The sequence below is a fragment of the Micropterus salmoides genome, unplaced genomic scaffold (genome assembly GCF_014851395.1).
Source record: "Micropterus salmoides isolate LMB-PRFRI ecotype aquatic unplaced genomic scaffold, ASM1485139v1 Ms_hic_scaffold_15, whole genome shotgun sequence".
Classification (NCBI taxonomy): domain Eukaryota; kingdom Metazoa; phylum Chordata; class Actinopteri; order Centrarchiformes; family Centrarchidae; genus Micropterus; species Micropterus salmoides.
In genome coordinates, this window is record NW_024040596.1 from 3,122,769 (window position 1) to 3,150,086 (window position 27,318).

Below are 27,318 nucleotides of genomic sequence, written 5' to 3' on the forward strand. Positions count from 1 at the left end.
TCGAACACAGGAAGTGTGGTAGAGGTCGCTACTGCGCAACATCCAGATACAGACCACGCGTTTGAGTTGATGTTTACACGCTAACGGTGCACACACACAAACACAAACACACACACTGGGAACACAAGGTAGCGGTACAGGATGAGGACACGAAGCTCATTATTAAACATGACCGGATGTGTCATTAGAAACTGTTGTTAGGTTGCAGGATTCCCAGCTGGGCAGCAGGTCTTCAGCTGGGCAGCAGGTCTTCAGCTGCTGACGGATCAATCTGCACATTTTTATGTGTAGGTCTGTGTCTACAAAGTGCTAGACCATCCATATAGTCTGATTCCTTTGGGGAGGGTGTGCGGTGATCAGCAACATGCCCCTGTCGGACTTCCTGGACAGCCTGAAGGACAACCCATACTTCGGGGCTGGGTTTGGACTGGTCGGGGTTGGGACAGCGCTGGCAGTGGCCAGGAAAGGCGCCCAGGTGGGAATGGTCTTCTTCCGCAGGAACTACATGATCACTCTGGAGGTCCCCAGCAGGGATAAGAGCTACCACTGGCTGCTGAGCTGGATCACCAAGCATGCCAGGCACACTCAGCACCTGAGCGTGGAGACCTCCTACCTGGCACACGAGAGTGGAAGGGTTCACACGCAGTTTGACTTCCACCCAAGCCCTGGGAACCACATCATCTGGTCAGCGGAGTTCTTTAAATATAGTTCAGCCTGCCACCGATACACTTAAGCAGAGATAACATTTATTTAACAGTTTGACCTCTGACACTTGCAGGTATGGGAGGAAGTGGATCAGGGTGGAGAGGACCAGAGAGAAGCAAATGGTGGATCTGCACACCGGGACCCCGTGGGAGTCTGTGACCTTCACCGCTTTAGGCAGAGACAGACAAATTTTCTTTAACATCTTACAAGAAGGTAAATGTTTTCACAGGTCTTCAGTATGTATCTGACACACGCAGATCTCACGGAGGCTTGCTAAAAGAGCGCTTCAGTGCATTTAGAGGTCATTTAGCGCACATGTCAATCATGTTTTGCAGCAAGAGAATTGGCTATGAAGCAGGAAGAGGGGCGGACGGTGATGTACACAGCCATGGGGGCGGAGTGGAGGCCCTTTGGGTTTCCCCGGCGACGCAGACCCCTCAGCTCTGTGGTCCTGGAGGCGGGCGTGGGTGAAAAGATCGTGGAAGATGTGAAGGAGTTCATTGGAAACCCCAAGTGGTACACAGACAGAGGTGGAGGGCTCAGACTCGTTCATTCAGTGTATATGGAAGTTGTGTTTTTGATATTACCTGGTTATAAAGTTCATGTTTTCCTATCATGCTGGTTAAAAGTCTTACCTGTTGGTGCGTTCAGTGAAACTTTGAATTCAGAGAGGCAGTTCTACAAATGTTTTGGAGTCTTCCGCAAGTGCAGTTTCCCCACACACACTTGAATGCACCAATTCTGCGAACCTTTTTAAAGCAGCTCCTGCTCACAACTGCAGTACCAGGTGTCAGTAACGTACCTTTTTAAAGTTAAGAAAAACATAGAGATTAAACACAGATGGAGGCTGATTTTATACTACTACTAATGTAGGAAATGGTAGCGTGCTTGGGAAATGCAGGATGTACGATTTGTAGTACCAAAAAAGCGGGAATGTTCCTGATAAACAATATGTAGTCTTAAATAGTCTTTTGCACTTATTCTGTGAAAATGTTTTCTGTGTCTATTCAGGAATCCCATACAGAAGAGGATATCTGCTGTATGGTCCTCCAGGGTGTGGAAAAAGCAGCTTTATGTGAGTGTGCTTTGGAATTCCTGCACTTCCTGTGTGATAGAAAGACATGTCAAGTACTTGTGCGCAATTTCACCTGCGTCTTTGTGACTCAATGTATTTCAGCACGGCGCTGGCGGGCGAGTTGGGCTACAGCATCTGTCTGATGAGTCTGAGTGACCAAACCCTTTCAGATGACCGTCTGAACCACCTCCTGAGCGTGGCTCCGCAGCAAAGCATCATACTGTTGGAGGACGTAGATGCAGCCTTTGTCAGCCGAGACCTGCTTCCCACAGACAGTAAGTGGCAGGGAAGGATCAGTGGTTTTGTCAAGAGGTTGTTACGGTGGTTACTTGTAAAGCTGTGGTTGTTCAGACTGACTATAACTTTGTGTTTTACTCTGTTTTGAGGGTGACTTTCAAATCCCTTTTCTCTTGCCTCGCAGAACCTCTGGCCTACCAGGGAATGGGAAGACTGACTTTTAGTGGCTTGCTTAATTCTCTGGACGGAGTGGCTTCATCTGAGGCCAGAATAGTTTTTATGACCACCAACTTCATTGACAGGTACCGTTGGAAGAGGATTTGTAAACACAACATTCCCCCATTCATCATGAGCTGAACTCAAAGATCCAAGACTTTCTCTATGTACACAAAAGGCCTATTTCTCTCAAATATTGTTCACAAATCTGTCAAAATCTGTGTTAGTGAGCACTTCTCCTTTGCCCAGATAATCCATCCACCTCACAGGTGTGGCATATCAAGATGCTGATCAGACAGCATGGGTATTGTACAGGTGTGCCTTAGGCTGGCCACAATAAAAGGCCACTCCAAAATGTGCAGTTTCTCTGTATTGGGGGGGTCTGGAATCCAGTCAGTATCTGGTGACCACCATTTGCCTCACGCAGTAAAACACATCTCCTTCACATCGAGTTGATCAGGTTATTGATTGCGGTCTGTGGAGTGTTGGTCCACTCCTCTTCAATGGCTGTGTGAAGTTGCAGTCAGGTCGAGACCCCGATGAGGATGAGGAGCATGCAGATAAGCTTCCCCGAGACGTTCCAGACAGTTTCTGCAGAAATTCTTTGGTTATGCAAACCGATTGTTGCAGCAGCTGTCCGGGTGGCTGGTCTCAGACGATCTTGAAGGTGAAGATGCTGGATGTGGAGGTCCTGGACTGGTGTGGTTACACGTGGTCTGCAGTTGTGAGGCCGGTTGGATGTACTGCCAAATTCTCTGAAACGCCTTTGGAGACGGCTTATGTCATTCAATTCACGGGCAACAGAAGAGCGTGCAGTCAGCATGCCCACTGCACGCTCCCTCAAAACTTGCGATATCTGTGGCGTTGTGCTGTGTGATGGAACTGCACATTTTGAAGTGGCCTTTTATTGTGGCCAGCCACAATATTTCAGAGAAACAGGCCTTTTGTGTTCAAAGAGAAAGCTCTTTGAGTTCAGCCCATGATGAATGGGGGCAAAAACAAAAGGGTTTATAATTTTGTTCAGTGTACGATACGTGTTGTTGTACAAGCACAAAAGGGAAAACAATGTTCGACTGAAAAAGTAAGTCAAATAGCAGAGAAAATAACTTTAAATGCAAACCGTAGGCTTTTATTTTATGTTGTAAATCTCAGTGACCATGATGCTTAGAAAAGTCCAGACATCTGGGGTGGAGGAAAAAACAAATTCATGGATGCATGGTGATTATCTCTTTTAATAACTGAAAATTGAACCCGGTATGAGTGAGTGGAAGCTGCAGATCAGGAAGTATCAACAGGTCTTACGATGGAGTATTACTGATTTATTTTTTCTTATGGCCATTATGCTTTTATTTGAGTGCCTTAACTTGTATAGTAAGAATTATGGCGATTGAGCCCACATTTTCAAAGTTAAAAAAAGTTCTTCATTTACACCTTTAGTGCAAGTCGTCTAACTGACCTAAAGATAAAATAATGTATTTTCATCTGCTTTAATTATGGATCATTACAAATACGTGCTGTTTTAGTAGTCGCTCAGTGAGAAAAACATGTATCATGGATAGAAAGAAAAAAGTTTGAAGCATAAGGATGCATTGATAATCGTTGTATGAATGTATCGGAGATCTCTGAATCCTGATCAAATCGTGAGGTTCCTAGAGAGTCCTGCTTCTGCAAGAAGTCCACAAAGACCCCTCAGCAACGTCACAGAAGTTCAGCAGCTAAACTCTAGTTGGTTAATGAACCTTTTACAAAGCTGCTCATAGGTAATTTTTACCCATCATGTAGACCTTTGTAAATTATTTAAAACACTGAAACCAAAAAGAAAATTCTACAGTGACTATAAACAAAACAAAGGAAAACTTAAAGCTGCACCGATACATATTTTTCTATTAACAATGAAGTAAATGAAGATGTCACTTCGTAGTGATGAACTCAGAGAAATATCACCCGACTTTGCAGTTCACCTCATCTCTATGGAGCGTTTGTTTTGGACCTTGTTTTTTGTTTTCCACCCTGCAAACACCGCTCTTATGAAACCTGTTTATTTGTAAAAACCCTGAGAAATCGAAAGTACTCTACCTGCCAACAGACAAAGTTAGTGAATGCTGATGTGACTCTGTTTCTGCTAGATGTGCAGATACACAACAGTGAACCCGGGCGGCTGTGATAAGGACTAGTATACTGGGCATGTGCTCTAGCAACTGAGCTAACAGCTCTAAAAAATAAAGTTATGTTAATGTGTTTTTGGTCACTTCACTGCTGAGGTCGAGTATCTTCAGTGACATGAACTGCCGTTCTTGCTTGTAATCTCTGCACGCAGGTTAGACGCGGCACTGATCCGACCTGGCCGTGTTGATCTGAAGCAGTACATCGGGCATTGCACTCACTGGCAGCTTACGCAGATGTTCCGGCGGTTCTACCCAGACGAGCCTGCCTCAGAAGGAGAGCGGTTTGCGGAGCGTGCGTTGGCCACCTACACTGAGATCAGCGCTGCGCAGGTGCAAGGACACTTCTGCTGCACAAAACGGACCCTGCAGGATCTATTGACAATGTTGCTCAACTAAAAGAATGAAGGTGTGGAGATAACTGAATAAAGAGAAACATAAGAAACCTTTCCAGTTGAAGTTATGGTATTAATAAGACCGATGTGCATTGATTGATTAGTGTTGTCTGATGCTGTTCATGGTTTATGTGGTCAGTAAACACAAATAAGAATATTTGTATTTTTCACCATTAGATCAAATTCTTAAATTGCACTGCACATTTATTCCAAATCAAAACATGAAGAAAAAAATCATCACATTTGTCATTACTTCACAGAAAGTGAGGAAAAAGGAACATTAGGTTTTCAGAAAAATAGCAGTGTAATAGCAAATAGCAGCAACTCAAACATTTACTGTATTAACTGAAAATGCTTGACGATTCAGCTTTCCTGTGAATCACTGATCTGCTTCACATCTGTGTTGCATGGAGTCGACCAACTTCTGGCACCTGTGAACAGGTATTCCAGCTCAGGACTACATTGGACTACATCTCACAATTCCTCTGCATGTCTTGGTTTTGCCTCAGAAACAGCATTTTTGATGTCACCCCACATGTTCATATCTCCATAACGTTAATCTTGATGGTCTGGAACCAAGATGCTGCTCGCTTACTGGTGCGTTTGGGGTCGTTGTCTTGTTGAAACAACCATTTCAAGGACATTTCCTCTTCGGCATCAGGCAACATGACCTCTTCAGGTAGTCTGATGCATTCTGATGTGCGATAAACAGGCCCGACACCGTAACATGAGAAACATCCCCATATCATGACGTTTGCGTCTCCGCACTTCACTGTCTTGACTGTGTACTGCGGCTTGCATTCAGTGTTTGGGGGCTGTCTGACAAAACTGTCTGCGGCCCGTAGACCCAAAAAGAACAATCTTGCCTCTTTCTTTGGCAAATTGAAACCTCTTCAGAACATGTTTTAGCAAACATGGGACTTTGCGGGGGGCTTCTTACCGATAGCTCGGCTTTGCAGAGGCATCTTCTAATCGTTACAGTGTTCACAGGAAAGACCCTCTGATCTCCCTCGAGCTGATCATTGGCTGAGTTTTGCCATTCTGGCTGTTCTTCGATCCATTTGAAAGGTAGTTTTCCGTCTTTCTGGTTTTGGTTGCCATCTTAAAGCAATGGCTGATCATTTTAGCTGAGCGGCTGTTCTTCTGAACAACGTCTGAGTGACCCAGAGAAATGCACCATAACCAGCATGTACAACATTTGCTGCCTTCATCCTTAAATGAGGGCCACCTGTTTTACGACCTCACTAATTAATTACTAATTAAACTCCACACTGCTATTATTTTCAACAGAATCAGCAGCATGCAATCCGTGACTGTTGGGTCTGTTGGTTTTCTATTACTCCACTACACCTACTAGTAAATTATTTGCCGTGTAGGAATATAATTTTTACCAAAAATATTTAACACAACTGTACATACATAAAACTAAACAGTAAACATGGTACAGGCTCAGTGAAAGCAATCATAGGTAGACAGAGAATGGTTAATAAGGATGGTCTTAATGTGACAGAGAGGTGAAGGTGTTTTGATTTTTGGGTAACATTGCAAATTGTTCCACTAACAGGAAAGGCAGCGTTGCCTAGATCAGGATTGTTTAGGGCTCATTTCAGCTTCGTTCAGCCATCTGAACATTAACTGTTAAATGTTTCAACTGCAACATTTCCCTCACATAAAGTTTCTTCAGAAAAGACAGCCTTTCCTAATTATTATCATTAATTTGGAGCCAAAAACCCACAAGTACAGTACGTAGTAGGCTACAAGACCACTTGAGAAGTCCTATACAATCCTCCTATGTACTGTGGGACTCATGTTTGTATTTGAAGCAGACAAACTTTATTAAAAGAACACTTTTAAAGGCAAAAGTTACAAAGTGCTATTCAAGAAGAAGTTGGCGCCCAGCCCAAACATTGTGCAATCGTGAGAATACCAGAGAAAACAGATTGTTTCCAGATGTGCGCTGATTTGGTCTGTTCTAGACTCGAAAAGCAAACGGCTTTAATTTTGAGTAATTTACTGTGTAGTTGAATCTCTTGTTTTAGCTTTTATATTTGAGGTGATATTATCTGATACAGAGCTAATATGTATACGATCATTCTCTACATCTACATCTTTGTTTTTTATCAGGAACATTAACTAGTACACTGAAAATGGCTTAGTTATGCACCACAGATGAGTGAGTGGAATGACCCTTTATGACCCTTGGTCCTGGTTGAGTCTAGAGAGCCGTGCTGAAAGGGTTAAACGTTCTGCGAGGCGTGCCTCCTCCCTGCTCGGCTAGTCTACTAGATGTAACAGGATCCTGGTGTATTTGCTTTCTGCCGTCATCATGGCTGCACGGCTGTCCCGAAGTGTGATGTGGAAGAATGGCAGCTGGCTGCTGCAGTGCCCCACCGCCGTGGCCCGGGTCTGCTCTATGGGGGTGGGAAGCTCCTCCTCTGCCCCGGGGACCCTCTCTGCCTTCCAGGGCAAGCCTCGGACAGTGGAGGAACTCCCGCATGTCAGCTTCTTGGAGCTGATGTACAGAATTGTGTTTCAGGGTTTCTACAAGCGTATGCATGAGCTACAGGTACGCCAGGCTGCGGTGCCCTGCTCTGCACGGCCCCTGGATGACACAGATTTACATGTTGAATGCTTTCTATATGACCTGCTGACAATGTTATGTTATGACTGACTGCATTTGACACAGTGACAATGCGTAAAAGAAAATGTCAGGCTGATTACATTACCTTTGTTCCCATAGTAACCCTTGTGATAACAACAGCTAGTCTCAGCTGACTCTCACTGAGAGGAATGTTTGCCCTCTCTGTAGGATCACTTTCCCCGTCCCGCTCTCACTTGCTCACAGCGGGGATATCTTGTCATCAGCTTCATAAATGATCAATAAGTATGTTTGTTTTTAAATCATACAACGCAGTACATTTTAGGGAGGGATGGACATTCAAATTTGTTGATTTGAACATGTTAATGGCCGTTACGGAGCAGCAGTTCGAGTTGTTATAGTTCTTCTTCTTACCTCATTCCTTATGACATTGCTTACACACAGGTTTCTCTGTTAACTCACTTATCTCGCTGTCACTTTGCCTATCTTCAGATCTATGAGAAGCAGCGTTACGGGCCCATATACAGAGACGGGCTAAAGTCAGTGTCTGTGAACACTCCAAAGCTGCTGGAGGAAGTCATGAGGAGCGATGAGAAGTTCCCCAGCCGAGGAGACATGTCCCTGTGGACAGATTATAGAGATATGAGAGGACTCGGCTACGGGCCTTTCACAGAGTAAGACTGCCAAATACTGTGTAGTGTGCACACAGCAATGCTCCATTCCCATTTCCCTGTGACCACTGTCCCATGTCAAAACTTGCAATACTTTCACAAGAGCTTTACAGGGCAAAGTTATGCCATGTGAGTGGGATGGGTTGATTGTGATCTGCTAGCATTAAAGATTAGTCTCAGCTGAAAGGCTTCTATCCATGTTTTAATGTTCTAATAACATCAACTTGCCAGGGACTTCAGATGAAAATTAGTCTGTATGGCTAAATCTGGCTCATTTACATTTGGGCACTGTCCTTATGTTTATTAATGTGCACTGTCCCTTTTAAATAAAGAGAGAAAAAACAAAAAACCTTAGGGTTGCCTGTTTTAAGATTGTTTATCAAGTTAACAAAAGTGTATAATGGCAGTTGTTTGCTGGATTAAGTCTTGGCCTCGACCATTTGCCAGACAACCAGCTGAGCCCCCGGAAGTTAATGGACAGAGCAAACAAATAGTCCCTGGAAAATTGCCAGTTTGTCTTTTTACTTTTGTTCTTGTACGGTTTAAACGACGAGATATAACGTGTTAATTAGTGGGCTTTAGAGGTGCTGGTAGGTGGATTTTGGAATTTGGACAGAGCCGGAGTAGCTCTTTCCGCCTGTCCCAGTGAGCTCAACTAATCTTATGTAACTCTTGGCAAGAAAGCAAAATATGCTCTTGAGGAATTAGCATTATTCCTCATAACTGCTGTGAGCCAAACACAGCTTATATTGGGCGAGAGGCGGGCGTACAGCCTGGACAGGTCGTAAGTTCATCACAGGGCTGAGACAGCCATAAACACTCAGAATCACACCAAAGAGCAATTTAAAGTCACCAGTTGACCTACCTGCATGTCTTTGGAGGTGGGAGGAAGCTGGAGCACCTGGAGAGAACCCATGCAGACACGGGGAGATCATGTTAACGCCACACGACCAGGGGCCTCTGTGCTGCCCCTCGTGTTCATTTTATCAGCCTTTTTAAAATTTTGTCTCAGTCCTAGTTTTTGTCATATTTAGTCCACAGGATACAAGAAAATCAAAAGTATTTTAGTTTTAGTCATTAATCATCATTTTAGTCTTTTCTAACTCAGTAGTGTAATTTTGATTAGCATCTCACATATAGATGAAATGTTTTGTAAAATTTGAATGTTAGCTTTGTTCTCATTTTTACTGCAAAGGAGACGTTATCGTACCTCAGTTCCCAGGTGGTCAGCCTTGATATACCGCTTCAAGTTCGTAGTGTTTTTTCAACAAATCTTGTAACCACATTGCTTGCAGTCCGATATAATTAGACACTCTTTCTGTACTTTCAAATTCGCATCCTCCACAGTACAGTAACGTTTTCAAGGAGAAAAATGGCCTGTAATATTTAGTCTCTTCGTCATACTGACAAAAAGAAGGAGAGATTTTATTAACATTTTTATTTTATGAATTACCATTTAGCCTTGTAATTTTTCATCAACAATATAAGTAAGTTAATATAGTCACAGTCAGTGTTTGAGGACATTGTCGCCGACTCGTTTTAGTCAGGAAAGACTCCATAAAGGTTCTTGACGAACATTTTTCGTTTGGTTTCGTCTGACGAAAGTAACACTAGCTGCCCCCTATTCTAGTCTAGTCTTCTGTTCTGCTGTTTGTGCCTGTTACCCTGGTGGCACCTGTACATTCTTTCTGCCAGTGTCTGCACATACCAGTAGGCAATGTACTGAATGATCTGTCTGCCACAATGCAGATACAACAACACTGGATACAACTTAAATCTGCTGTCCACATTTTGATCGTCACAAATGCTGAATTTTGGCATTCACATAACGAACGCTTGGGCAAATGTCACATGTTTGGAAACCTAAAGCACAAGAAAAAACATTTATCAGCTTTCTTTTCGCGACTCTATTTCTCTTCCCAGAGAGGGGGAGAAGTGGTACAACCTGAGAGTGGTGCTGAACAAGCGCATGCTGCATCCGAAGGACTCTGCACGGTATGGTGGCACTGTCAATGATGTGGTTACAGACTTCATGAAGAGGATCCACTACCTGCGTCAGTGCAGCCCCACAGGAGAATCGGTGACAGATGTGGCCAATGAGCTCTATCGGTTCTCACTGGAAGGTATGTAGAAACCCTGAAACATAGTTCAAACTGCACTCTCAGGTAGTGCTGAGGGCTGAATCAAGTGCATTGGGCATGTTTATTTAAATCCTAGGCACTGATTAAAATGAAGTGTAAAATTAAATTAAATTAAAGTATTTGTATTCTGGTACTGATGAATTAAATATTAATAAAACTAAGAGACAACTATTTTACGGACACCTACTTGATCGTTTCTTTTTCTTTTCCTACATCTTAATCTTTGCCACTCAGGGATCGCCTCCATACTGTTTGAGACAAGGCTTGGGTGTCTGGAAAAGAAAATCCCTGCAGGTACGCAAGACTTCATTAACGCCATCGCCCAGATGTTCTTCAACAGCATGGCTGTTGCGCTGACCCCCAAGTGGAGCCGCAGTATACTGCCCTTCTGGGGGCGCTACATTGCAGGCTGGGAGGGAATCTTCAGCTTGGGTGAGTTGTAAAGGAGAGAAACACAGCTGAGTAACTGAGGTGTTAGTTAGACTTTAGTTTAAACCTGAGTCTTTATTTTCTTTGTTATGGATCTGTTGCCATTAGTGCTACATTACAACTTCTTCTTTGAGTAATGAAGACAGACTGAAATTAACAACAGTAACCATATGTGTATATCACTTTTTAAGTATGCAAGTGTACATCAGAAAGTAAGTAAGTGTGTGCTGTGAAAATACCGTATGACAAAACTGTGGACATATAATACATAGTTGAGTTCTGACTGAAAGAAAGGTCATTGTTTAATATCAGGATCAATACCAGTATTAGTATTGATCAACTCTCCTTTAAAGCAATAGTTCAACACTTTCTTGCCAAGAAAGTTCATATCACTCTGTGTAGGGTTAATATTGTCAAGTTGCAGGTGAGGTGGAGGTTTGGACCTAAATGTAGACACAAGTGAGGATTGCACTTCAGGGGATTTATTAACAAAGAAACTGGCTTACATGTCCAAACAAAGGGGGAAAATCCGAGCAGGCAGAGTAATCCAAAGCACGGGGGAAACACAGAGGCAGGACAAAACATTCAACGAGCTACGATGACGCAACAAAGACTGAATAGAACAAGCAAACAGAACACGTGACATCACTCAGGCCTGGTTGGATAGTGTAACTGTCACCCAGGAAATCCAGTCGACGAAACGGCCAGCAGAACGAGCCCATAGGAAGGGGATGTGGTCATCCGAGCCTCTGGACACGTGAGATTTTGTTGACTGAGCGAGTGACTGTTAACCCCGCTGTTGAGTGCCGGCACACTTAGATAGGCCTTTATAATTTATATGTTGTAGTTTTTATATCAAGTTGTTTTAAAGTTGTTTAAATTTATTTTAGTTTGGTATGGTTTCTAACTCTGCTCTAACACTGATTTTAAAGAACCTGTGTGTTTGAGTCCTAGGGTTCTGAGTACTCCCTAGGTGGCATGTCAGATTTTTAATATATATTTTATACAAATCTTTTAATTGAGAACTTTGCCTCCAGCCACACAAGCAGACACGAACACAAGGCCAAAATAACAAACACAGAAGTACACCGACCAGGAGTAAACACTAAGACTGAAGACACAGAAATAAATGCAGGACTAGGATAAGGAAACAGACTAGGATTCAGGACTCGGGGAGCAGGTGTCGGTCAGACCACCGAAGGAGGATCAGAAGCAGTCCCTCATCGGTGGTCGGTTGGGGGATGAGGGACCAGGAACACAGTTTACACTTTGACCTCCAGAAGGTTGTGCCGACCCTTATTAACCTTGATCAAACTGGCTTAATTCACGGTAGGCATTCGTTTTCTAATACTAGGAGGTTGTTAAATGGTATTTTATCCCCTGCGACTAACTCACCAGAAATAGTGCTCTCTTTAGAGGCGGAAAAGGCGTTTGATAGGGTAGAGTGGTCCTACCTTTTACCACATACTTAAAATATTTGGTTTTAGTTCCACCTTTATTTCATGGATGAAGCACCTCAATGCCTCCCCTGTCGCGGCGGTCATTGTCAACGGAGATCTGACTTGTTCTGTCTTGCACGCAGAACCCGTCAAGGTTGCCCGCTATCCACATCGCTATTTGCAATCGCTGTAGAGCCCTTGGCCATCTGGCTCCGTGGGGAGGATGGATTTAGTGGTATCACTTGGTTCGGTCTATCACACAAGCTTTCCCTGTATGCAGACGACCTTCTGCTTTACGTCTCAGATCCGGCATGCTCTCTTCTCATTATCTTATACATCTTAAACAACCACTGAGCTTTTTGTTGTTTGCCCATTACTAGACCGCTGTAAGTCAGACCTGGCCAGATGGTCCTCCATTCCTCTCTCTCTAATGGGACGTGTTAACTTGATAAAAATGGTGGTGCTACCAAAGTTTTTATGTGCTTTTCAACATATTCCAGTATTAATTAATAAATCTTTCTTCTCCACACTTGATCAAATGATAAACTTGTTTCTATGGGGCAACAGACGTGCACATATTAAAGGATCGGTTCTTCAACTCCCCAGGTCTGAAGGTGGCCTGGCACTGCCAAAACTTCGCTGGTACTACTGGCCTTGCAATATCAACAAACTTCTTTTCTGGAACACTAAATTGGCACCAGGTGAACAACCTCAGTGGGCTTTGATGGAAACAAGCTCTTCTCGCATTTCACTTTCTCTTTTGCTCCCAGTTACCTCTCTCAGTCAAGGCGGTTGCACACAATCCAATTGTGATCAGCACTTTAAAAACTTGGAATCAGCTCAGGAAACAAGTTGGTCCTCACACCCCATCTAGTCTAGCGCCTGCCTTTCATAACAACCTATTCTCACCCTCCTGTTCAGATCCAGTTTTCCAGACTTGGTCACATAGGGGCCTCCAGTCTGTTAATGATTTGTACACTAACGGTATTTTTACCTCATTTACGGACCTGTCAGTAAAACTCGGCTTGCCAAATAACCATTTATTCCGCTTTTTCCAACTTCGTACAAAATTGCATTAATCTCCTTGCCAGCAAGGAGGTGTATGCAATACATGCCAATACAATACATGGCAATACAGTACATGGCAACCCTTTTTAGAATATATTGATACTTTGGCTATCACCGAAGAAACAACTGAGTTTATTTCCCCTCCCCCTATTTTGTTTATCTATTTACTTAATTTTATATTTATTTAATTATTTATTTTATTTCTTACCCTTATACCCCCCTTCCTGTGTGTCTGAATGAGTGATGGAGCATATTGGGGTAGGATTCATCCTTCATTAGGAGGGTCTGGCATTTAATGGGAAAAGAACGGTTTGTCACACACAATCTTAGAACTATTGTGACTGTTGACATTAAACTCAATAAAGAGAATGGTACAAAAAAAGTTTACACTTTGGGTTTTGACCAGATTAAACAACACTGTAATTAGTGAGCTTTAGATGTTTATTAGGCAAATGTCGTTACCTTTGGTAACTCCCTGCTATCTTAAGCTTTAGCGTAGCTTACAGTGGTATCAATCTGGGGCAAGAAATTGAAAAAGCATAATTCCCATAAAACTATTTACCTTGAAAGTAAAATTGTTTTATTTTTAAATTTTGTGAGACTAGAAGTTAATGTATGTGAATACAAAAATGAAACAATGTCTGCACTTATTTTAGCTAAAGAGTTGATTGACAAGAAGATGGAGGTCATCCAACACCGTGTGGACAACAACCAGGATGTGGAGGGCGAATACTTAACATACCTCCTCTCCAACACTCAGATGAGCGCTACAGATGTGTATGGCAGCATCGCTGAACTTCTGTTAGCTGGTGTGGACACGGTAAATGTGATAGTGTACTAGTCCCTACAGAATGTTTTTCTTCTTTTTCATGCTCACCTTTGAACGTTTGAACACATTTTCGATTTGCCGTCAATTTTCGTAGAAAATGCCTAAAACCTTCTCAGAAGTGTATTTAAAATTCTGTTGTTGGCCTCTAAAGATTAAAAATGTTTAGAATAGGATCTATTCTGTACATGAGCCGAGATTAACGTCATCACATTTTGTGCGCGTTGTCTTCTTGGACAAACCATATTTGGAAGTTCAACTTCCGTCAGGTATGCGGGCTGGAGCTGGATATACTTGGTTAAAAAACAAATCTGGGGGGGGGGACTTGTCGTAAATATTAATTTACCTTTGAAGTAGCCAATAGCGTTGAATCTGTGTTAGCCCCCGACCCTGTCATGCAAACTCTGTGCGGAATAGTTCCAGCTCCCGCTGACTGAACATGGCAGCCAGAACCAAACACATCCTCCAAGACCAACAGAGGACAGTTTCACGAGAATACAGTGCCGAGGTTGTTTTGTTGCCGGATTTGGGTCTTGGAACTCTGCTCAGCTAATAGGACCGCTCGCAGGAGGCTAATGTTAACCGAGCTAACTAGCTACAGACGCAGACAGATAGTTGGCAGCATTTAACGGCTATCTGTCCATCCTGAAGCTCTGTAAATCCCCTTGGTAATGTATTCCCTGTTGGTCTTTGAGGCTATGTTCGGTCCTGTTCAGGCTGTGTTCACTGGGAGGCTGCTGAACTCTGTTTCATTCCCTTCTCGCCCGACTCCCCCGCCCGTTCCGGAGCCACTACCAGTCATCACACCCTGCTGGGTCCCCTGCCCCCGGCCATAAACTTTACAAATCCCCCGTCCTGAAAACCTCTATGGCTTGATAAATATTAGAAGTGTAACATTAAACTCTAACACTCCACCAGTGGCCCGAGCTCCCAGTCCAGGCAGAGCCGGCTTATATGACAGCTAAGTGAGCTAACTAACAGCAGCTTGTAGCAGTTAGCTGTTACTTTAGCAACAAGTTAAGCTATCTGTTCATCAGCAAACTCTGTAAATCACAGATAGTTGAGGCAGGGCAACTGGGGGACATCAGAGGGAGAACCAGAAAATATTGTTCTCCATCAAATTTGATCCAGTTTCACCAAAATCAGTTAAAGAGGTGGTATTATGCTCATTTTCATGTTCAAAATTTTATTTAGGAGTTGTACCAGAACAGGTTTACATGGTATAATTTTTAACACCATAACACCATATTTTTTGTCATACTGCACATTGCTGCAGCTCCTCTTTTCACCCTGTGTTGAAGGCTTCGTTTTAGCCATGGAGTGATACATCTTGTCTCTAAATGATCTTTGTTGCACATGCACAGTTCCTAGTTAAGGACTACTAGCCAATCAGAAGCAGAGAAGGGCGGGTCAGCGAAAAGACGGTAAACAGCTGTACATGTTGCCGACCAGCTTGGCAACATGGACTGGAGCGAGAGTTTCAGAGTGGTGAGTTATTAATCTGTAACAAAAGGATCTTTCATCCATAAAGTTTTAACTGAGCTCTGTCTCTACATCACAGGAAAAACTTTATGTCCACTGACTGCCTGGAGGGTAGCTAGTGTTTGGAAGGGAGAGGAGAGCTGTGTGCTGCAGCTCACTGTTTTTCCACCAGTGTTTTTGAGGGCGTGTCGGAGTAGCCGCTTGGCAAACGTTATGACACATATTTTCTTGTGACATCACAAGAAAGCGAAAGTAAAGGGGAACTCCGTTTCGTCTGGACTTTAGGTTTTTTCACTTTGCAAACCTGTTACATGCACAAAAAAGGTTTATAACTCAATAAAGGAGAGGGGAAAAGCCAAAAAGCAGAATATCACCTCTTTAATAAAGATGTGTTTTTGTTTTTGTACGTTTTTTATCATTGTTGGGCCAGATGCTGGTGTACTGGTGACATATAGTGCAAGGCATATGCAATAAAAACAAATTAAGATATAATTTATTAATCCCCGAGGGAAAACTCTGTTATTATTATGTTAGTATTTACAGAGATGTCAGAGTAAGGGGGCTGCCACTTAATGCGGCGTCCCGAGCAGTTGGGGGTTCAGGGGCTTGCACAAGGCCTCCTTCGGCAGTGCCCAGCAGGTGAACTGGCACCTCTCCAGCTACCACTCCACACTCCGCAACTCTGGTCTGAGTTGGTCTCGAACCGGCGACCCTCCAGTTCCCAGCCTAATCCTTACAGACTGAGCTCAATTTCAATTTCATGGGGACTTTAACTAGCATGTTATTCTGCCTATTTTCAGTCTCTCTTATATTGTAAGCTGTAGAATTAGAAAGTAGAAGAAGAAATCTCCCCCTTAAAAACCTGATCACCTTAATCGTGCTAAGCCGACTTATTCTGAATATATTTGACTCTTTTTCTGGTTTATTAAAAGCGCCATTCTGAATATCATGACATTTCAAAACCCTAAGCTGGGCTGCCGGGCTGCTTCTCAAATTCTGCATTTTTCTTCTGTATAAGCATGTGACGTATATATTTGTACAGGTGTGCATCTCTCTGCCTATTGACAAAATGCCATTCTTTTGTTGTCAAGACTTCCAATACCCTCACATGGACTCTGCACCTGCTGTCCATGCACCCTCAAATCCAGGACAGTCTTTACAAAGAAGTGTCCACACTGGTACCAGCAGACCGGATCCCCTCCGCTGCAGAGGTCACTCAGATGCCGTATTTAAGGGCTGTTATTAAGGAAACACTGAGGTAAGACTAGTTAGAGAGGTTATGGTGCTATGACGGCTGGTGTTCAGCTTCCACAGAGGCCATCAGTGATGTAAAAACATTTACAAACATGATATCGGGAAGTTCTTCTAGATTTAATGGTACATTCTTTTTCTATATCATTCAATTTCACACATTGTCTGTTACTTCTCCTGCCCCAGTCAGCAACAACAACCAGCATAAACCAAATGAAATAAAATGATTCATTCTTGTTTTATAGGATGTATCCTGTGGTTACTACGAATGCAAGGGTCATTTCAGACAAGAACGTTGTTATTGGTGGATATCAATTTTCGAAGAAAGTAAGTCTGCTTTTTTGACCATTATTAAACTTTTTGCAGTTGTTTTGTCTGTACTTGTATTTATATCTTCATTATATTGCAAAGAGATAATGCTTAGTAGTAGGAGTTTAAAAGTCTAGTATTAGTATTCACTAATTCTACTAATTATAATACTATTGAACTTTGAAAATACACATGTGAACACGGCAACAAAACAAATACATTGGATTAGAGTTTCATATCACATTAGAGTTTATTTTCCTCTGTTCTTCCTCCAGACTTCTTTCTTGCTTTGCCTCTATGCCATCAGTCATGATGAGGACACATTCCCAGAGCCGTTCACATTTAAGCCGGAGAGGTGGCTCCGGGACGGCCGTGAGAGGCCACACCCCTTTGGCTCCATCCCGTTTGGCTTCGGAGTGAGAGGCTGTGTCGGGCGCCGGATTGCTGAGCTTGAGATGTATATGGCTCTGTTTCGGGTAAGTGGGATCATTCACTGAATACATATGATCTGATTTAAAGCTCAATGCTATCAAACAATCAAACACTGCTTAGAAACCAGGCACAGATGTTGGAGGAAAGTGGATGGAAAAAGCAGGTCTTTTGGGGAGATTCCTAATCACATATAGGAAAGATAAAAAAAATTATTTGGTCATTTATTTTTGCACAGCACCGGAATATTCCTGTTAAAATCCCCCAAAATCAAAGTATTTCCTCATGACATTAAATATTCATGACTAAATAAGCACATGACTAAACATCTTTCGGTATAAGAGATCAACTCTAAGAAACTCAGTCGATCTGCTTCATCAGGAATGTGCGGGTGTATTGGATCATTAAAATATTACCACATGCCAACTGAACTCGGTTTTCTTTTGTTGGAAAAAGCTGTGTTCATTCCCGTCACTCATTTTAATATGTTAATTGTGAAAATAGGGCCTTTAATAATTGATAATCAAAGACTACGAAAGGAACACAAAAAGCTTTGCTAAACCACAAAGAGTAAGACTGCAGTATTTGGGCTCATCCCTGTGATCCCAGGGTCCTATTTTGGAACGAAGGGTTGATGGACAATTAAATTGCAGTTAAAATGGTAAAAATCTGTTCAGCCTCTGTGGACATATCATTGTCTGAAGTCAAGAAAACTATCTTGCCTGCAAATTTAAGTATAACATAAGTAAGCTGAAAGCTGTAGGTCTGTGATTTCAGCATATCGACCCAGGGAAACATACACTGAACATTTGACCGAGGGAAAATCATTGCTGTGAACATATAACCTTTTGAAAGGTCTCCTCATTTTGACATAAAGAGGATATTAAGCTGGGGAACATAGGACCCTAGGAGCCTTGAACTCTGGGAACATACTGTAGATACGCTCCCCAGTATTTTGTAGTATTTCAAAGATCATATTACACTGAATTGTGCGTGTAGGACTTAGTAGCATCTAGCACTGAAGTTGCATATTGCAACCAACTGAATACCCCTCGCCGGGGTTCTGGGTTACTGTAGAACTATTTTTATTTTCAGTATTATTATATTATATTCCATTTCTGCCAATATTTCTGCAATATCCCCCTAAATCTTACACACTGGTCCTTTAAAGGGACCATGTGTAGTTTTCAGGGGCCTCAGATTGCAGAGATCAGATTTCAGATTGCAACCACCACCTTTCCAAGAGTGTGTTGGTGTGCATGCTTGAACTAACGAGTGAGCCAAAACAGACTCTTCACACAAAATGCTGGAAACTCAGGTGAACTCCCACTGCTACGTCACAGTAATATTATATTATTATAATATAAATCTTGACATTGAACTAATCCATGCTTGTTGCATGATAACGTTACACTGACTGCCTTTAGTTGACATGATACGCTGGCTTTTTCTATAACTATTCGTATATCTTTCATTGGAGAGGCTCAGCAATGTGAGCATAGTTACATTTAAGGGATGATAACTAAAATGGCTACTGAGCTAGACTGAATATTATTGTTGCCCCACTTTAGTACAGTTAAACCACAGTAACTAACGTTACTGTACCTTACTGAATGGGTCTTCCACAGCGTTGCTGTCCGGCCCCTTTATGTTGCATTATTGAATATTATATGTGGGTAACGTAAGTTACGATAATTAGCTCGCCGGCTAGCGTTATCTAACTTTAGCCAACAAAAGCACAAAATCACAATATATTTTCTACGTGTCCTTGATCTGAGAATCAGCTGCACATTGTGGAAAAACAAATGAGCTGATGACAGATGCTAAATGATCTGTGGAGCTGTGGGGAACTGCAGAGTGGGGTGATAATTCTTCGTCACTAGGAGTGACCGTTTTCACATTACACATTCATTCACACAGTCATTTTAACCAATGTGAAAATATTGATTAGTGCAGCTTTAAAGTTGACAGATGATCGCTGCCAGCAATACTTAAGCAAGGGAATCAAATGAACAAAGATCTCACTTTAAATCATCTAACAACAAGTTTCTATGTAATTAATGCTAAACTCTGAGGCCAGTGTGTTGGTCTAACAATAAAGTGACTTCAGTAACTTCATATTTTTCTTTTTCCTCCAGCTAATCAGGCAGTTTGAAATCAAACCAGACCCCACAATGGGAGAGTTGAAATGCATCAGCCGCACTGTTCTAGTACCAGACCAGCCACTGACCCTGCACTTTGTAGACAGAGGATGTGAAAACACAGCTTGATTTGCTTTTGCTTTGGTTTGAATGCAAATGTTGCATATGAGTGAAAACATTTCAGGAATGTCTGATGTATTAAGAAAGTGAAACCGAAACAGCAGGTTTAAAACCTTTGCTATAACAAATGCGTAAAGTGTAAATATAAAATGCACACTTTTAAGTGTATATGTAATTTTCTCTAAAATAAAAGGAAATGCTATAATTTCATTCAGCTGAACCACTGAGCACTTCTGAAATGCTGGCAATAACATAACCCGTGGTCATTGTCCACACAGACCCTGCAGGATGCTAGCTTTACATCATGCTTTTCTAAGAAGAGATATGAGAACACAGAGTAGTGGCTACATGGATTTTCCTGGAAACTTGCTTTTTATTAAATGGTCTACTTGTCTCTGCTTGTAAAAAAGAGTAAAATTATATTTTGTAATCAGTATTTTGCTGTTAGTGGAGACAAGACTGCATTTAAAGCATTTTAATTGTGTATTCATTGTATAGGTGTGAATCAACTGCAGTCTATTTGTATTCCTTTCATATAACACAATAAAGCCTTGTATCTTTTATATTCATTGCTAAAATGTACATTGCTGCAGTTGAAAAAAAAACACGTTGAATGAATTAAATAAATAATTTGATGCCTCTGTAGAGAAATCTCTTTTATTGCTGTGTATGTACACACATGAATGGATTTTTTTAAACTACAGATTTGTGAATGTGTGGATGGAGGGCCGCCAGAACCCACCTTTAAACCATGAGACTGGGATTCGTGTCCTGTGTGAAACAAAAAGTCAATATTAATTATTTTTATTTAAGTTATTGTGAGTTACGTAAATTGCGAAAGTTACGTAAATTGCGAAAGTTACGCAAGTGACGTAAGTTAACTTACGTGTTAACTGACCAGCGTAGTTATTTTAACCCAAACCATGATCTTTTCCCAACTATAACCAAGTACTTATTGCCTAAGTCCCTCCCCTCCTGCTGGACCACTTTGGAAAAAATATGCATGGTAGTCAATGGCAAGAGACCACTCATTTTTTGATCCCTTTGAATTGTGCTCTGAATTACATATGATGGTCAATTTAAAAGATAAATTTTAAAGTCAAGAAAGCAGCAGTTTGATTTTAAAGCTCTTCATGGCCTCTCGCCTTGTTATATTTCTGAGCTTTTAGTCCCATACGCACCAGCACGTACCTTGAGATCCTCGGGCAGAGGTCTGTTGTCTGTTCCAGAGTCTGGACTGAAAACTAAAGGGGACAGAGCGTTTGCTGTCAGGGCCTCGAGGCTCTGGAACAGCCTGCCCGAGGAAATCAGGTCGGCTGAGTCAGTGAACTCTTTTAAGTCCCTTCTTAAAACATACTTTTATAGGAGAGCTTTTCCCGATCTTATTTGACTTTATTTTATCCCTTTTATTTTATTGTATTTTACTAATTTTATATTAATTCTTCATGCTCTTAACTTGTTTTTTTGTATTATTCTTTACACTTGTTAAAGCACTTTGTAACTTTTTTTTGAAAAGTGCTCTACAAATAAGGATTATATTATTATTATTATGTAAAACTGTTGAGGTAAAAGACTGTGAAAAAAACAAAATTACAAAGACCACAAACCCAAAAGTTGCGTATGTGACTTCATACCTTTTTCTCTCAATGACTGATCAAAAAATAAGTTGTCTCTCGCTGTTGACTACTGTACATATTTTTTCAGAAATAAGGTCCCATTGGCCGGAAGCGGAAGCGAGTGACTTTTCACGACTTTAATAACGTGCCATTTCAAAATGGGGATGTTTCGAAATGCTATTGTTATATTTTGAAAGTCTAACCGGACGTGGCATATTTATGGTTGCTAAGCGTCGCTAACTTCACCGCGGAGCCTCTATAAAACTCACATCAAGATGGAACACTCACCACTCACCACTAAAATGCTAAATACATAGGTGTCATTTATACTGGGGACGCTGGGGACATGTCCCCACCACTTTTTGAAATGGCTGATTTTGTCCCCATCACTTATTTAAAGCATAATCATTAAAACAACATTCTGAAATGTGGCTTGCAGTTAAATGCCAAATGAAAATGCCTTTAGAAAGGTTAATTTGCACATTAAGAAAATATGCAATGTAATTAAAATACAGAAGAAACAAATGTGCATTGTCAAAAAAGGAGAAAGGAGATATTACAGGAGAAAAGTTGATCTACAGCAGAAACAGATCTGAAAGCAGCACAGAATGACTGAGAGCTGCACTGACTTAGATTCTTATATATTTTGAAATGTCACCTGCCGCCTGAATTTTGTTTTTCCTTTTACTTAAATAAAAACATTTCCACCATAAATTGGTGCAGAAACGTTCACCAAAATGCAGAAAATTAAGTCTTGAGATCCCCCTCTCATATATCTCAGCATTGAGGAAATCTTTAAAACACTGTTTAAGGATCTTTCTGCCTCGTTCTTGTGAACCTTATTGTCACGGGTTTGTGGTGTGGAGGCAGGTTGGAGGACCCAAATGCAGGACACGAAAACCGACTGGTACAGTTCAGTGATTTGTTAATGACAACAAAAGGCGAGCGCACTTACAGGAAGAGTGGCTGATCAACAGAGTCCAAAACAAGGTAATGCAACAGAAATCCAGAATCTAAAGCAGGGTGACAAGACTGCGAGGCAAAGGCAGGCAGGGGGAGAGCAGGGGAAAACAGAGAGACAGACATGCAGAGGGACCACTGGGGTAACAGACATGACATAGGTTACTGAACACTAGACGACAGACAAAACAGAGCCCCAAAACCCAACAGACCAAGATAATAGATAATAAACTAAACTCAAAAGTGCAAAACAAGGTATGGCTGACAGGCAGAGTGTGACACTTATACACTCTTTTCTGGAAAGACTGGACCTTTAGTAGAAAAGCACAAGTGTACCTAATAACTTGGCTCTGTTACCATTCTGGTTGGTCACTGGAACACCTACAAGGGCTTCAGCCATAGCTAAAGTTGTTGGTGTTGTGACAAGTCAGAATGTCTGCTGTGAGAACAGTCTATAGCCATGCTTGGACTGAAACATGTCAGGACAGTTTCTCACATATTAAAGGTTCCATCAGGTGCCAACCTGCTGACCAAAAGGCAACAGTAGTAGTTTATGTTTCTGCAAACTCTGCATTAAGATGGCAATATTTTTTATTTAGCCATTTCTGCAGCGTCTCAAGTATGGTAAGATATCGTCTTTTATTAGGAAATTAAAACTAACTAAATAAAGTTGGAGAAAGATTGTGGTCATGTCAAGTGTGATACAGAATGAACTGCATTATGTAAGCCTCACATTACTTCCTGCCCTGGCAATGCATCTTGCCTTTGAACATAAAGAGCTAATGGAGAATGGTGAAACACACAAAAGTTATATAATAATAATATTTAATGATAACGCTGGTTGTAAATAATATATACACAAATACATACATGTAATTGTAATTTGCATAGTAAAGAAATCATGATTGGGCCCCTTAAAATCACCACTTTGACATATGGTAGCAGAAAGATTTGGTGTGCAACTGACCTGGTTTAAGGTACATTGCATGTAAATGCACCATCCCTGGTTCCTTTCCAACTGGGGGGGGGGGAAATACACAATGTCACTTTGAGATGACAGCTTTGGTTGTGATTTACTTTTTATATTAACATTAGATAAGCTTGGAAAACCCAATGCATTATTAAAGATTAAACCAGTGGCCAGTCTTTTTGACTTGTGGCCCCTTACAAAAAATGTTTCAGGTGTTTTTGAGTTGCAAGCAGTGCAACCACCAAAGAGACAATTCCTCTCCAAAACTTTCCCTTGGTTTCGTATAAATTATTGTTCAAGGCTCAAAGAGGTCAAAAGAGGACAAAAGGCCAAGATCTGAGTAAAAGTCCACAAGATAAAAACATTTGTGTGGCAGTTTTTTCAAACTAGCTACAACCCACCAGTTACAACTGTATAATGCTGCCTAAGCAATAATAATGACGTACAATAATATATCAGCCTCAGAAGCCTTTTTTCTGCAGAGTTTTACTTTGATTCTTCAACCCTGTAAAGACTGAACCAAACAACTCAAATCATACAATTGCCAGAAAATTAAAATTTTGGGAAATGGAGTGGTTATTATACCTACTGCCAAAAAAAGAAAGACAAAAAAATAGCTCTTTGCATGTTGGAGTTTTTTTCCCTAACATATTTGATACATTTGGAATTTATTGCCCACATTATGTTTTTGTAAAACAACAAAAAACATGCAGAAAACATGTTTTAAGCCTTTTATCATCATCATCATCATCATCTTCCCCTAACTGCTCCATGTCAACTGAATTGCCATCCATAATCAGGATATCTTCAATGCAGTACTTTTTTTTGCCATTTAAAAAATAAAAACCAAACACAAATCACTGTGTATTTCTCCTCTGAGTTGGTAAATTGTTGTTTAAAATCAATGACCAAAAGACAAATATTATGAAGTGAGCATCCAATTAGACATTTAGCATCTCCCTACAGCAGGAAAATACAATATAATATTATTTATACAAAAATTCTCAATTTCTGCTCTAAATAAACCAAATTATTCCTTTTATTAGATTCCTTAAATAATTAAAAGAGTTTATGTAGCTTAATGGCTTGCGTAATGAAGGATATAAAACTATGATTTACAGATGTATAAATAAATTACCTTATTTACCGGCTGTATCTAATTTGTTACACACATTTTCAACATGATTTTACTATTAAATAAGTTATGAAATATTAAGTAACTATATATTATATTAACTCCTTCAAAATTGGTATAAGTTTTCTTGCAAACCTCCATTTTGGCTGTCTCAGTTGAAGGACCTGTGGTGGATGAACGTCGGCCCCTGGTGGATTATTCCGTGCCTGTTTTTTTGTTAAACATTATCACTGATGATGTAGAGGTTTCAGAAACTCTTGTATCATGTATGATAAACTTGGCGTTACATGGTAGTACTTTTTTGCTGATAATAGGCCACTTTCGCATGATTGTAACTTGTGGTGAAGCAGTTTTACACTTTTTGTAACATCCCTTTTCCTTCAGTAAAAGAGCTGTGGGTCTACTTCTTCCACCGTGATAATCTCTTTGTTTCTCTTAGAAAACAGACTCATAACTCATTGGGCAATGGGACGAGAGCATTTCACGGTGAAAATAATCACGATGATTGTGACGCATCTTTGTAAAGCGCGTGTGCCTGTGCAGTACTACTTCACAGATCACGCAGCAGGGGGCGGCAGGACTGCATGAAAAGAGCCCTTGAGCTTCACCAGCGCTACTCAGACCATGGGGATTCTTGCATTGTGCAACAACTGATCTCAGTCCAGCGGTTTGGTGAGTGGAGGTCATTTATGAGCCCGGGAAACGGATACAACTGATGTGAGAACATGTGAGAACTGAGGTCTTTTCCTTCTAGGACCAAATCATTCAAATCAAGCATGTAGACACATTTTGCTCTAGCTGGGGGGTTAAAATGTTTGTACTTGTGTGGGCTATTAAACAATCGACCCCTTCTAGCTTTGAGTGACCGCCTGAGCCACCAATCACAGACCATATGAAAATAATGAAATTTTCAAATCATTATTTCCATTGTTTGTTATTTTAGTTATTGTTACTTTATTTGTATTTTTTAATTTCACATTTGATACTGATACTTTTTTTGTTGTTTTTGTCTGTTAATACACACACACACACGTTTACTGTTTTATTTATTTTATTTATTTTTTGACATTTTAACTATATGAATTGAAATCACAACACACATGCTTGCTGTTTTATTTTTTATTTTTAATATTTATTTAGTTATTATTTTTTGTTGTTTTACACACAAACACACACTTTTACTGTTTTATTTACTTTATTTTAACATTAAACATTAATATTGTTGTTTTACATTCATGCCAATAAAGCTAGATTGAATTGAATTGAGAGAGCGAGAGAGAGAGAGAGAGAGAGCGAGAGAGAGAGAGAGAGAGAGAGAGAGAGCCCTACCTGTCTGTCCTCCACAGCGGGAAGTCACCTCAGCGCCTGGTGGCTGGTAACCAGTGCGGGAAACTCATCAACTTGTTTCATGCTCGGCTGGCAGCGCAGCGATGCCAGACCGACTGCGCACATTGGTGGCCTGTTTGAGCGGAACCAAGTCCTACTAAGTGCCTGCAGCAGCAGAGGCGTGAAAGAAGGGGAACCAAAGGGGTGACGATCTGGATGGGTTTGGAGTGGACGTGTGCGCTCTGGATTTGCTCGGATGGGATGCACAGTGAGCTTCATCTGCTGTGAAGAGGACTTTCTGCAAATGCCTGTTTACCAACATGAGGAGGAGAAGAAGAAAGAGAGCCTGAAAAAGGTAAGAACTGCTCGGGGGCCAGACGCGTGCAGACACGAGTGGGCGTCAAAACAGGAGTTGGTGCAGATGGGGCTGCGCGATTGTTCCGGTTGTTGTCGCTGCACGCTGGAAGGGTTTGTTTGCATATGTATGCGTGCTTTATAACCCACTTGACTATCTTTATGTCTGATTTGGATTCAGATAAGAATTTCCGACCTTTGGTTGCACTTGACAAACTAAACATAAAGTGTTCTGAGTCAAGGGAAAAAGCACATAGAGACCATACAGCAGTGAAAAGCATGCTGTTATCAGTTCTCATGTAGACCAGAATAAAGCCAGCGGTTGTTACATAAATTAGAAACAGCTTGAACACAACCATCAGTCCATGTAAACTGTGTGTCTCATACATGCTCTGACATTAGGCTCTGCTTCTGTGATAAACCATTGACTATAATGACTTCCAAGGACAACTCCAAAAGGTCCAAGTTCAGTCGTGCCTGCACTCCATGACAAAAAGCACAGGGACCATCAGCAGTGATCCTACTTGTACTGATGTAATGGAAATAATTGATTGTTTCTCTGGTGGTCAGTGCCCTGTGACCTGCACACACACTGATTTTTAAATAGGAAGATATTCAACACTGCTAATCACATCAAAGTGGAGACATTGTAATCCTGCACCATCGTGAACGTTTGGCCAGGCTGGGTAGTAAGACTAAATAGACACTTCTAGACGTCTCGCTCGACTTGTCCCAGATACGCTGACTTGTCCAGTGGCACAGAAAAACAGCTGGCGCTGAGGCGTGTGGGCCTGTGGGCACATGGGGAGCTGTGGGAAATGAATGCCCTGACTGCCAGCAGAGCTGTGGTTGAAGTAATGGGGTGGTGCGAAAGTGTTGAAACTGTCGCTCAAGTGAAGTAGCCAAGTGTCGGCCACGCTGAGCATAAACAATCAACATTCACTTGTGATTTTAAAAGGCACATTTTAGAAGAAGCTTGACAAATGTGGGGCTGTTCGTTGCTGTTCTGACGGAGGACTGAGGTTGACACACAGTTCATGTGGTCAGAATTTGAATCCCTCAATCACCAAGCACTTTAATTGTCCATTGATTCATCTTGCAGGCACTGTTGTGCTCAGAATGCTACTTGTGCTGAATGGCTTTGCTTCTCTGGATTGTATTTATCTTACCAAATGCTGTACCTGCACTAGCATATTTTTGCATACCATTTGTTTGTTTTTTTCCATGCTGATGTTTGTGTTGGAGGTGCGTTCAGGTGCGGA

At 41.4% G+C, this 27,318-nt stretch overlaps 3 protein-coding genes across 3 annotated transcripts in view; all 3 read left to right on the forward strand.

Moving 5' to 3' along the window:
• The first annotated feature begins 39 nt into the window (after positions 1-39).
• LOC119903814 (mitochondrial chaperone BCS1) lies at positions 40-4,844 on the forward strand. Its single transcript, XM_038720053.1, is given in 8 exon segments — positions 40-684; positions 779-918; positions 1,041-1,235; positions 1,717-1,780; positions 1,883-2,055; positions 2,202-2,319; positions 4,551-4,741; positions 4,744-4,844. Coding segments are annotated over 8 exon segments (1,260 nt in total). The 5' UTR covers positions 40-364; the 3' UTR covers positions 4,803-4,844.
• A 2,167-nt stretch (positions 4,845-7,011) lies between these two features.
• LOC119903811 (sterol 26-hydroxylase, mitochondrial) lies at positions 7,012-20,340 on the forward strand. Its single transcript, XM_038720051.1, has 9 exons — positions 7,012-7,356; positions 7,882-8,063; positions 9,984-10,183; positions 10,436-10,633; positions 13,794-13,957; positions 16,537-16,703; positions 16,942-17,023; positions 17,281-17,481; positions 19,573-20,340. Exons 1-9 carry the CDS (start codon positions 7,117-7,119, stop codon positions 19,702-19,704), a joined length of 1,566 nt encoding a protein of 521 aa, XP_038575979.1. The 5' UTR covers positions 7,012-7,116; the 3' UTR covers positions 19,705-20,340.
• A 5,394-nt stretch (positions 20,341-25,734) lies between these two features.
• The window catches only part of LOC119903801 (tensin-1-like), a 186,806-nt gene continuing 185,222 nt past the window's right edge, over positions 25,735-27,318 (forward strand). Inside the window, 1 exon segment of the mRNA XM_038720039.1 lies at positions 25,735-26,057. Coding sequence (XP_038575967.1) covers positions 25,959-26,057 — 99 coding nt within the window. The 5' untranslated portion in view covers positions 25,735-25,958.